Source organism: Harpia harpyja, chromosome 21, assembly GCF_026419915.1.
Source record: "Harpia harpyja isolate bHarHar1 chromosome 21, bHarHar1 primary haplotype, whole genome shotgun sequence".
In the NCBI taxonomy this organism is placed as follows: domain Eukaryota; kingdom Metazoa; phylum Chordata; class Aves; order Accipitriformes; family Accipitridae; genus Harpia; species Harpia harpyja.
In genome coordinates, this window is record NC_068960.1 from 16,861,677 (window position 1) to 16,874,208 (window position 12,532).

Genomic DNA, 12,532 nt, shown 5'->3' on the forward strand with positions numbered 1-12,532 from the left:
AGCTGGTGAGGCCAAGGCTGTGGCACCCACGGGACATGCCTGTGGCTGCTCTTGACCATGGGGCAGCCCAGCCAGGTGCTGCCCCTGGCCCCCAGCCTGCTGTGGGGTTGGTGCAGCGAGGCAGGGCAGGCGGGCTCCCTCAGGGCCTCCCCAGGGCTGGGGCCCCCAAGGCAGTCGGGGCCCCCCAGGGCAGCGCCGCAGCCACTCCCTGGGCCTGGCGCTGTGTGGCCGCGGCCCCCCCACCCCTCGGCACCGATAAGATAAGGCCAGGGCGGAGGTGCCGGCCGCTATAAGAAGGCATCCCCGTGGGCACTGCTGCCACCGAGACCTGCCTGCCGCTGCCAGCCGCCACCATGCTGACCGCCGATGACAAGAAGCTGATCCAGGCCACCTGGGATAAGGTGCAAGGCCACCAGGAGGACTTCGGAGCCGAGGCCCTGCAGAGGTGCAGGATGGGCCCAGTGACCCCACGGGCGAGGGGGGCGAGCGGGTGGGAGCCCCACGTGGGGCCAGTGGGGGGGGGTCCAGCTGGGGGTCAGCGGCACTGACTGTCCCGCTCCGGCAGGATGTTCATCACGTACCCCCCGACCAAGACCTACTTCCCCCACTTCGACCTGAGCCCCGGCTCCGACCAGGTCCGCGGCCATGGCAAGAAGGTGGTGAACGCCTTGGGCAACGCCGTCAAGAGCATGGACAACCTCAGCCAGGCCCTGTCCGAGCTCAGCAACCTGCACGCCTACAACCTGCGTGTCGACCCTGTCAACTTCAAGGCAAGCGGGGGACGGGGAACAGGGGATGGGGACCAGGCTGGGGTGACGGGGGCCGTAGCAGCGGTGCTGAGCCCTGTTTTGCCTTGCAGCTGCTGTCGCAGTGCTTCCAGGTGGTGCTGGCTGTGCACCTGGGCAAAGAATACACCCCCGAGGTGCACGCTGCCTTCGACAAGTTCCTGTCAGCTGTGGCTGCCGTGCTGGCTGAGAAGTACAGATGAGCTACAGTCCACACCTGTGTGCCATCAATAAAGACACTTTTGCTGCAGCACCGTGTCTGCCTGTGCTGGGGCCGGGGCGGGCTGGATTGTCGCGGTGGGCCCACCGGAGGGAGGGAGGGAGCTGCCGGTGAGGCTGGCCATGGTACAGGAAGGCAGCACTGGCCATGGGCTCCCTGGGTGCCTCCCCAGGGCCCTGCCTGCTTCCATCCCGCCCCAGTTTGGGATGCGGCTGATGCTGGTAGCAGGACCCAGGGAACGGAGCTCAGCCTGTCACTTTGCCGTGCCTGCATCCCTCTGGGGAGTGGGGTGGGGAAGGATGCGCTGAGCCAAATGTGTTTTTTGCATCCCCTTGAAGGATCCTCCGGTAGGGTAGGATGAGTCCCTCCTAGCTCCATCTACCACAATGGCTGTTGAGGACTTTGTTGGGGATGCTGTGGGAGCTAAGTGCTTGCATGAGCTCCAAAAGCAACCAGGCAAGTTCGTAGAGTGAAAAAAATCCACTGCAGACCATTAAGCACAAACACTGTCCTTGGGCTCAAGCCTCTGATCCACAAATCCCCATCGACTGTCAGGGAAGTACGCCCACACCCGCCCTGAGTGTCTGCTCTTCCCCTGGCACCTCGGCAGGGTGGCAGTGGAGCGGGCAGAGCTGCAGTCCAGCACAGGGCCACTGGTTTCAGGGTTTTGGAGCCTGAATTAAGAAAAAATCATTGTCTTTAGATCATAGGTGATGGGTTATAAGATATTAACTAGCCCTGGGTTTGCTCTGCACTGTGACACTAGAGTGAGAAGGTGAGTGTTCATCAGAGATGGGAGACGGTGCATCAGGAGAGCAGTGCCTGTGGTGGCCAAGTGCAGGCAGCAGCTGGACGCTGGGCACGTGGGGACCCTGCCTGCACAGAAACACAGGGCTGGGAGTCCCTGGGCCACACCGGCCCCTGCTCCTGCAAGTGCACTCATGAACCCACAGTGCTTTTCCTCCATCCTCAGACACATGCCAATCTACGCCCCAGTGTCTTCATGTGCATTTGCACCCATTTATTCTTGTGCCATCAGTTTGAAGGGCTCTTCTGCCTTTACAGTTTGCCCCCCTGGTGCACACACAGGCAACAGACACACCGCCCTGCTGCTGTTTCCCTGGGCTCCACTTCCCAGAAGATCAGCCCCCCCGTCCTCCTCTCCTTCCTTGCTCTGAAATGGTGCCAGCTCGAGCTAATCTCCCCCAAACACAAATGATAAGAACCATCGGCTGTGGAGGAAACACGGGTGTGAACTGTTCCCTGCCTGCCTGCGCCAGCTCTCGAACCTACTGGAAGCACCCTCCTCATCTTCTTCACCATCCTCATCTTCCTTGCCCTTCTTGACTTCCTTGCCTTCATCATTTAGGACACACGGGGCTCGCCACGGGCAGCTGTGGCCTGCGTGCCTTCCTTCCCTGGCTGTGACCTCCTGCTGCTGCAGGCCAGTGCCTGCATCAGTGCCCAGCACTGATCCCTGTGGCTCTGCCGAGTGTTGCCCCTTCCCAGAAGTCAGGGTCACCCAGTCCCCCCGCAGCACTGGGGCCAGCACAGCATGTGCGCAGGAGAGAGGGCTGGGGCAGGGGAGCTCTGGGGTCTGTATGCAAAAGGATGTGACTGCAGTTTGGGGAGCAGGGCGCGGTGCAGAGGGCACACACTTTGGGGTACAACGGTTTGGGTTGCACTGAGGGAACAAGAGCAGTAGGTGCAGTGGGGCTGGGTGGGTGAGTGGCTGTGTGTATAGGGGCTGCATTGGATGGCAGGGTGTCTATAGGGGCAGCGTGTGTGTGTAGGGACGGTGTGTGCACAGGGGCTGTGTTGGATAGGTGTGTGTATGGGGGCAGCACTTGTGCGTGCAAGGATGGTGTATGTGTAGGGGTCGTGTTAGATGGCGGCGCACGTAGAGGCAGTGCGGGTACGGGGGCAGTTCATGTCTGTGCGTGGAGGCTGTGCTGGATGGGTCAGTCTGTACGTGCAGGTGCCTGCGGGGCCGCATGTGGGTCTCGGGGGCGCTGGGCGGGCTCAGTCTGTGGGGCACAGGCTCCCACCACACTATTGAAGTTACAAGCCCCACGCTGCTGTCCCCACCAGCCTGCCAGAACACATGCAGGCTGTGCCAGAGCTGCCTGTGCCAAGGAACCTCGGCTGGTACCCCGCTCTGAGCCCTGAATCCCCTCATGTCTGTGCCGGGAGGGGACAGGCACGGACCCCTCCGCCTGTGCCAGTGCGGACCCTAACTCAACCCACGCCAGCACAGACCCTCAGCCTAAGCCTCAACCTAAGCCTAAACCTAAACTTAAGCCTAACCCTGCAGTCGGCCTGCGCCAGAGGGGACGGACCACCCGGCCTGCGCCGCTGCGAGCCCTAACCCTAATCCCGACCCAAAACCCAGCTGGTGCCGGGGGGGGCAGAGACCCCCCCAGCCGGGCCCGGTGCCGGTGGGGCGGGGAGGAGCGGGGCGCGGCGCTGGCCGGGGGGGAGGCGGGCGGCGGCCCCGCCTGGCCGGGCTCCAGCGCCGCTGGGGCCGGGAGCGGGGCCGGGAGCGGGGCCGGGAGCGGGGCGGGCCGGGGGGGGGCGAGGGCGGTGCCCCGGCACTGCATATAAGGGCGGCGGCGGGCGGCGGGGGTACCCGTGCTGGGGGCTGCCAACGCGGAGGTGACACCATGGTGCTGTCCGCCAACGACAAGACCAACGTGAAGAAGGCCTTCACCCAAATCAGCGGCCATGCCGAGGACTACGGCGCCGAGACCCTGGAGAGGTACGTGTCCATCCCTGTCGTCATCCCCTCTGCTGTCTGGCCCTGACCGCCTCGCATCTGCCCCCATCCTCTCCCCATCCACAACCGTCCCTGTCCTCTGTGACCCTGTCTCATCTGTCCCGGACCCCCTCTGTCCCCCAGGATGTTCACCACCTACCCCCCAACCAAGACCTACTTCCCCCACTTCGACCTGCACCACGGCTCCGCTCAGATCAAGGCGCACGGCAAGAAGGTCGTGAATGCACTGATCGAGGCCGTCAACCACATCGATGACATGGCGGGTGCTCTCTCCAAGCTCAGCGACCTCCACGCCCAAAAGCTCCGTGTGGACCCTGTCAACTTCAAAGTGAGCGTCTGGGAAAGGGTGACCAGCCCCACCCCACTCCTGCACCCCCTGGCCACCCCCTTGCCTCACACCCTCGCTCACCATCTTCTTTTGCCTTTCAGCTGCTGGGCCAATGCTTCCTGGTGGTGGTGGCCATCCACCACCCCTCTGTCCTGACCCCGGAGGTCCACGCTTCCCTGGACAAGTTCCTGTGCGCCGTGGGCAACGTGCTGACTGCCAAGTACCGTTAAGACGGCACCATGGCTAGAGCTGGACCCAACCCACCAGCAGCCCTCCAACAGCGAGCAGCCAAATGTTCTGAAATAAAATCTGTTGCATTTGTGCTCCAGCCCTGGTGTCCTGCTCTAGTTGCTGCCCGTGGGGAGGGAGCGGGAGGGATCTGCTCTGGGAGTCTGAACTGGGGGGTGCCCCCCTGCCAGGTGGGCACATGGAAGAAATGGGCTCTGGTTTTGCTGTCTCTGAGGGGAGGCAGCATTTGGGTGGTAGTGCCCGGCAGGCAGACACTGCTCTGCCAGCTGTGGGGCTCCAGGAGCAAGCAGAGAATTTCTGGGCACCGGTAGAGGGGAAAGACTCAGGGAGAGTGGCCAGAGTCTGGCCCTTGGGAGTTCCCTGCAGCTGCAGCCTGGCCTGGCCTTTCCACCAGAGCACCATGCTGGGATTCCCTCTTGCCCCACCAGCCCTGTGCAGCCCTTGCCCTCGTTCAGGCCAAATTGTCAGAGATCATCTCCTTCTGGAAGTGCTTGCAGGAGACAGTGGGGTACAGGGGGTCTGGGTGCCTATGACCCTCTGTGTGGTGGCACAGCGAGGACACCCTGAGGACCTCCAAGCACAAGGGCATCTTTCTGTGCATCCCCAGCACACAGGGCTGTGCAGCACTGTAGGACAACTTCTGTTTCCACCTAATGCTGCATTGCTGGGGTGTCACTTTGGAGGGGTCCTGGGGGGCTGGTAGGCTGGGGGAGACAGTGGGCATGGGGGACTGCAAGAGGAGCAGATGGGGCTCAGCCCCAGATCCTGCTCTTTGGGTCTTGAACCGCAGCAGGGTAAGGGTGTCAGGGCAGGAAAACGAGCACAGGCAGCGAAGTGGTGCTGGGTGCCATAGTGCTGGTGTCTGCGTAGCCCCCAGCCCTTATCGCAGCCCACAGCAGGGTGGCTGCGGTGGAGGGGGCTGTGCGTGGCTGATAAAGGAGAATGTGGGCTCTCTTCCAGCTGTGGGTGTGGTGGGAGACAGGGCAGCAGATAGTCCTGGGGGGCTACAACCTGCCAGGTGCTGAGTAAGGCTGCCCCATCCCTGCCAGGGCTGGGAGGTACTGGGGTGAAGGTTCAAGAAAGCCCCGGGGCGGCTGGTGCAGCCACAGTATGGAGCCAAACAGGTTGCCGTGGGCCCCTTGGATCCCTGGCACTTGCAAGGACGGACATTTGCCCTAACCCCCATGGCCTCCAGACACCGTCAGTGAATGCACCAGAGGCAGGAGAGACCCCAAATGACTCTAGAGAGAGAGGGAGGCCCTGCAGCCCCCAGCATTTCTCCTGCAGAACACCACAGGCATCGCGACCCCACATGCCCACCACACCTGGCCATGGTGGGAAGAGAAAGCTGGTCAGGGCATCCCTGACCAACCTGATTTACCTTTGCATGGAGCAGGATGTTGGAGGAGGTTGCACCCTTCCAGCTGACATTGCCCAGACATGGCTGTGGACACAATTCTGCTCCGCAGGGAGCCTCTGCTCCCTGGGGAGCTTGGGAAGAGCAGGGGTATGGTGGGGTGGTCAGGGCACACAGGCATGCAAGGTGGTGTGGACTAGTGGTTAAAGCACCAGGAAGAGCCAGCATCAAATCCAGCACAGATGTGGGCTCCTCCAAACCTGGCCACAAAGGACCCTCGTAGTCCTGAGCATAGGGTGTGCGTAAGAGGCAAGATGTAAGAGCAATGCAGGGAACGGTATGTACGTGGAGGGCAAGAGGTTGGCAGTTGTCCCCACGGCCTCTGGCAGGCTTTCGCTTCCAACCGCTCCCGTGCCGTGTTGTGTCCTCAGGCAGGACACAGTGCGTGGCAGCAGGCTGTGTCCTGGCTCTGCAGCGCTTTCCCAGGGCTCTGCCTGCCCAAAGAACCGTTGAGTTCCGAAGAGCCGGGATGATTTTTGTCCCAGCCGTTTGTCCCTGCTGCCACAAGATGGGGACCTCAAGCCGTGGTGCTTTATCAGGGCCAGGCAGAGGGTGCAGAGGGCCAAGCCTTGGTCCTGCCTGCAGGCCTGAGCTGGAGCCTCCGGGCAGGGAGAAGCAGGCTGCCAGGATGGGCTTCCAGCCAGCCCCTGAGGTCCTGAGCACACTGGGACACTGGTGCCAGCTCGGAGGGGTGCGGGACCCCTCCCCAGTAGCCCATTTCCAGTGCTGGGTGCCCCAGCCACCGGGCACCCTGTGCCTCCTGGCTCACAGCACAGGGCCATGTGAGCCCTGGGCTCCCTTCACTGGGCATCCCTTGGTGGCCATGGCTTTGTGTGCCCCAGGACACAGCCTGCCGAAGAACATCTATTCTTGATGGACAAAGCATCTATGGTTCAAAGATACCCGCAGAACAACACAGTATTTTGTCATATGATAGTCACCAAGGCAAGTGGCATCTCAGAGCTCGTTTTTATTAAAAGAGGAGCTAAAATGACATCAGGAAACAAGCTTGATGATTATGACTTACCTGCTCACACTTTTACCAGTCTCTTGAGGGGTTGCAAACAGCATTGTCCAGGTAGCTTGAATACTACTGTTATCAGCGTCTGATAAATAGTCATGGCCCTAGAGAGTGTGTCCTGGAAAGGGACACAGAATTACATACTTCTGGAGGAGACCAGGCATCCCTGGGGAGTTCACCAGGAACTGCCCATTCAAAATTTAGCAGAGATGCAGTGGGAAGATACAGAATTCATTTCTTATTGGAAGCTGATCTTGGGACACCAGTTGAGAGGTCCTCTTGCTGGAAAGAGGAGAGAAAACATCATGTGTTTTACAAACTGTTCTTCTGTTTATACATCCCATACTGGCATTCAATATGCCAATAATATAACTCACGATTGGTGCAACCTGTAGGTCTTCTGTTGAAAAACTGCTGCGTAAGCAGTTTGTTTGCCATGTATTTGGACAGTCAGTCTGATGTCTCTGATTTGTCTAAATCATTTTGAATTTTAACCCAGTGCTTTGGGGTGCTCGCAGCCCCTCCAGCTCAGGAACATCTGAGAATTTAATAAGAGCATTCTCCATTACAACACATAAGTTATTGATGAAAGAACAGTGAATAATGATGTTGAAACAAGGACTGGAATCTGTCACAGAACGAAAACAGTCTCATCTGAAATGATTCATTCTTGGCAATGGCCACGGTTATTACTCATCTCTTTCTTCGATTAAATGTCCCTCTGTTTTTTAGTGATGTGAAGTTGACTGGTTTATAGTTCCTTAGTTTCCCCCTTTTACCCTGCTAATGATAAGAGACCCTATTGTCTTGTTTCTGCAACCCCATCACCCACCACCACTTCTCAAAGATATTGGCTGTTTGGAGATGGCTTCAATCAGTTGCTGAGGTAAAGGGGATGTTTTTCAGGCAAGCAGTCTGAAAATACTGGAATGACTGAAATGTAATTTAATTCACGCTTTTTAGGATGCTCCCACCTTCTCCACTGGCTGTTTTGCTGGTGGGAAAAGGAAAAGTGGTTGTAGAAGACAGAAAATAGAGTCAGCCTTCACTGAAATGCCACTTTTGATGAAGGACTTCAAATATTTTCTCTCCTTCCTCTCCTAAAAGCAGAGACTGCTCCCAGCAGAGCAGCCACATCAAGCACAGCTGTACAAGCCCTTCCAGACAGGATGGGGCTGATAAAAACAAGTATTCACAGAACTTAAAACATTGTCAGCTCTCCTTTGCCATCACAAGAAGTTCAATATTGCAAGCAACATCTTAGAAAACCTTTTTGCTGATCCCCTCAAAGCTGACCTGTGAGGAAGCCAGCTCTCATTCTGTGAGCTCCTGTGACTGAAAAGGCATTAAGCATCACAAACCCCCTGTTCTTGGAGATGTTCACAACAGAATCCAGGTCTTGGATTTTGTATCTGGGAGGAGAAGGAGCAGATCTGTGGTAACACGACGTTGGCCACTGATGCCTTCTCAGTGCTATATTGAAACCATTCATCAACTAAACAGCAGAAACTTTCCGCACCTACTTTGCACTGGTTTTCCACCTTCTTTTTGTGGCTGACCATGTCTCTTTTGATAATTAGGTCTAGCCAGATTTTCACTGCAACTGTACCACTAGCAACCCTTTTCAGCGAGATCACAGATTTTCAGTCAGGCCTGCTTGACATTGTGTACTGGGGATTGATCAGATTTTCACTACAGAGGTGGAAATTGAATAGAAATGCAAAAATTTTCTTCCTGCTGGTTGCCCTGTCTTCCTACCACACGCCAACCACCTGAGAAGATCTGAATTTGCTTAGGGATGGTGAAACTGAGAACATAGGAAATGCTCTGCTGGTAACATCACTGGTTCCTCTCTCCCACTGTTGTTTTCAGCAACAGGAGATGCCATCTGGGGAAAGCACACAAGCCTAGCCGTTTTTTACCGTGCTCCTCCAGCATCTGCACCAGCAGTAATAGCAATTTCAGAGGGTACATTCCTGCCTGTTGCCTTCAGCGTCTGCCTGTTGACCTGCTGCTCATGAATTTGCTATACCTTTTATAAACGTGCTGATCCTATTTGTTTCCGCAACCTCCTGTGGCAGCAAGTTCCAGAAGTTCATTCTCCCTCCTGCCCCGTATAAAGTCCTTTTTATCCATTTTAAAGCAATCTACCAGACTCATCGATGGCCTCTAATTCTAGTCATGCAGAATCTGATGAGCACCAGGTCCACATTCACTTTGTGATTTTGTGGAGTTAGCCCTTTCTGCTCCTCATTCTCCAGGGAAAATTCCCAGCTTTCCTAGGACCTCCTCATACTGCAGCTGCCCTTGATCACCTCAGTTGCTCTGCTCAGGACTCTAAATCCACTATGTCCTTAGATCAGAGGCCAGAACTGCATAGATGTGGGTGCACCAAGCTGTTGCACAGCAGGCAAAAGATGTCCTCTTTCTTGTTTTGAGAGCCCAAGCCCTTCCTGATGACATCACCACACGTTGCTGGCTTTTTTTGCTGCACATCAAGGCTACAATTTTGGCGAACCGCCAATGAGGACTCCAGCATCTTTTTCCTGAGCTGTAGTAGCCAGTTTAAGTTCAATCTCAGCTGGTTTAGAACATATTTCCGTACCTGTGTCACTTTATTTATCTACACTGAAATAATTGACATCCTATTTTACCATTTGTGAATAACGCTGAAAGCTGCATATAGCAAAGCTCCATGGACTACATCAAATAGCCTTTCACCAGTCTCCTGCAGTGATGGAGCATCATCCGATGTTTCTGTCAAAAGCTAAAGTGTGCAACTCTAACAGCAGATTTTTGGTCCATATTCCTGGGACACAGTTCTTCATTATACTTTTCCTTTCCAGTTCCCCTGTCACAGTGACTTCAAGTAGGCAGTGAGCTGCTGGGTGGACACAACTCAATGAAGATCTAGCTGGAGATAGTTAAAACATTGGGTTTTCCGGCCAGAGCTGCTTTTTTGCTCTTTGTACCAGGACCAGACAGAGATAACAGGAGCAGACTGTGCCAGCTCTGTGCTCTCCAGAGACCTTTGCACATGGCCAAGAGGATCCCAACTATGGATTTATAGAAAGCAATACAGCAAAATGTGCATTGCAGCTGCTCAGCCAGAAAGCTTTTATACCTCCTTCAATGGTTGAGCAGCTGAGTGCCTTTATTAATAGTAGAAGTATATTTATCAAAATTCATGGGTCAGCATTGTTAAAGCTCCATAGATTCAATTTGGACAGGTCACCATTATTTATTTTTCCAGATCATAGCTCCAAACAGGGATATTTTCAGTATATAGTCCAGATTTCTCCCCAGGCCTGTTTGAAACTGTAGGAAATACACTCTCCAGAACAGGCTCTTCCACTTGTGTCTGACTTCCCGAGGAGGGGGCTGCGCTTCAGGACTCATGGAGCAACGAGCAAGAAGCAGATGTGGTGAATCCTCACCATGACGCAGTCACCTGCACTATATTCAGTCAAGTGTGTCACTAAGCCAGACAGAAGCCCTGGCTCCAGCATAGCCATGCTCCCTCAGATTTCAGCAGAGACAGAAGCACACCAGGGGTTTTCTAAACCTTGTGCTTTTTGTTGCCACCACAAGAGAAGGCAGATAGGTCTGCAGCTGGATCTTCTGCCTGGCTCCAGGTCATGGTGATCCATGGGTGGCTGCATGTGTCCACCTGCAGCACTACCTGTGGAAGTGGAGGAAGCTTCAGCTTTAGCTTCAGCTCCAACTCCAGCTCCACAGCAAAAGAGAGTCCCTCCCTGCTTCAAACTCCCCCCTTCTTCTGAGATTGCAAGGCTGCTTAGCCAAAGGGGAAAGGAGCAACCCACAGAGTCACTAAGCCAATGACACCATTTCAGTGTCCTCGTGTTTGGAGCAGCTGTCAGTCTGGAGGTGACATGTCGTACAGCATCCACCAGCTCAAACTGTTCCAGTGAATACTGGAATGCTTTTACTGGGGAACAGGAGCAAGTCTAAGGGACCTGAGGTGTAAGAAAACACATATTGTAACATGTTGTGGATCTGATTCTGCATCACATTAGGTGAGTTTGATTTATGCTCACATCTCTCAGATCTTTGACTTTGAATCTCATTTTTTGTCCTTTAAGAGGAAAATAACTATAAGTAGAGGCAGCATTGCAGTAAAGTAATTCATAAGGATTGATTGATGATGAGCTGATACCTTTAAAGTGGAGTTGAAGGCTAAATTAACGTAGAATGAGAATGGAAGGGTTTGTTTGTCTTCCTTCAAAAGCAACAGCAAAATCAACTGGGAGAACTCAAAGCTAATGTGGAATAGGCTTGCCATTCTTTAGGGAAAACATTGTAAAATTACTTTATATCCCAAAGAAGCAGGAAAAAAAGAGGGAAAGAGTGTAATACCTAACTGGAGTGTCATTTCCTAATATCAAAAGGATATTAGGCGTAACAAGCAGATTACGAAAAATGGAGTGGTGGACTAGCCATCAAAGAAGGCTTTGATTGATGTTTGCAATATGCCTGAGTGAAGTAAGAACAGATAAATCCATCAAGTTGTGGGTCAAGATCTCAAAGCCCAGCTTTGTTGTAAGTCATGAGCTGTGTTGCAGCAGCATCATGTGGTGCTGGGACCATGTGATTTAGATGGGAGAAAATATCAATTAGTGGAAGAATTGTAAGATAGAACTCAAGAAAACAGGGAAATGATAGTAGGAGTGTTGAAAGGGAATTATTGGGCTGGAGGGAAATTACTGATGGAATCTGACCTTGGATCCGGCCTTGGAATTTTTATTAATGGCCAAAATATTAAAAAAAAAAAAGTGGGTACTGTCGCGATAAAGGAGGATTGGGATATTACAGGGTACTTGCATGGCCTCAAGGATCAACATAGCAGAAAGGGGATGATATCCTCATGCCCAGCAAAAAGATGGGGAGCAAGCTGATGCTGTCATTAGGCAGGACACGTTCCAGAGGGAGAGCTCTGAACATCCAAGGATAGCATTACACAGGGACAAATGGAAACTAACAGGCAGTGAACAAATCTAAGCTGGGAATTAGAAGAATAGTCCCTTCCCATCCCATGCTTTATGTGCTCAAGTCTTTGGGCTGACTTCAAGGAAGTCTTCTCATAAATTAGATGAGGACATTGCTAGCTATTGATTGCATAAGCTGCTTTGACTGGGCTTTCAGTGATATCAGAGCCCCTAGAAAACGCCTGGCTCTTCCCTAGGTGATTTCCTTCCCATACCTAATAAACTTATCACAAGTATATCAGGTCTGTGAGAGCAAGAAGCAAACATTGAAGATTGAAGTCTTGAAGTAGAAAGTCCATCTTCAGGGAGTTTATGGTTGACTGGAAACAGGTCTGAAGTCCTCAACCAAGCTGACCCGTAGGCCAGTGGTGGGATTTTTGCCTGAGCAAGGACTCTGCAACTGTGTCCAGACTCCATTATTCTCCTGGAGAACACAAACGCATCAGAAGGTATCCCAAAGAAAAGTTGTGTAAGAGGGAAGATCCTTGACTCTTCTGAAGTCAGCCAGAAAATCAGAGAATGAGTTGACCGTTCCTATGAAAGCTGCATCTCCCGTGAGTCCTATGAACATGGCAGGCATGTGAGAGCTGAGGAGGCAATCGGACTTTCCAGGAAAGAGTATAAAACCACCCTTCAGACTGAACGGCTGAGCCTCCCCAAGAATTTCCGCTCTGCGCTAGGGTACGGTGGGCTGTTTGGTTACAACTGAGGCATGTTAATGTTTGTGATT

The 12,532-nt window shown here is 53.8% G+C and overlaps 2 protein-coding genes across 2 annotated transcripts; both read left to right on the forward strand.

Annotated features, from left to right (window-relative positions):
* Positions 1–266: 266 nt before the first annotated feature.
* Positions 267–1,035, forward strand: LOC128134730 (hemoglobin subunit alpha-D). Its single transcript, XM_052772803.1, has 3 exons — positions 267–445; positions 566–770; positions 860–1,035. Exons 1-3 carry the CDS (start codon positions 354–356, stop codon positions 986–988), a joined length of 426 nt encoding a protein of 141 aa, XP_052628763.1. The 5' UTR covers positions 267–353; the 3' UTR covers positions 989–1,035.
* Positions 1,036–3,581: 2,546 nt separating this feature from the next.
* LOC128134729 (hemoglobin subunit alpha-A) lies at positions 3,582–4,437 on the forward strand. The gene is made up of 3 exons (XM_052772802.1): positions 3,582–3,763; positions 3,905–4,109; positions 4,211–4,437. The coding sequence occupies exons 1-3, from the start codon at positions 3,669–3,671 to the stop codon at positions 4,337–4,339; spliced, it is 429 nt and encodes a 142-aa protein (XP_052628762.1). The 5' UTR covers positions 3,582–3,668; the 3' UTR covers positions 4,340–4,437.
* Positions 4,438–12,532: the final 8,095 nt, after the last annotated feature.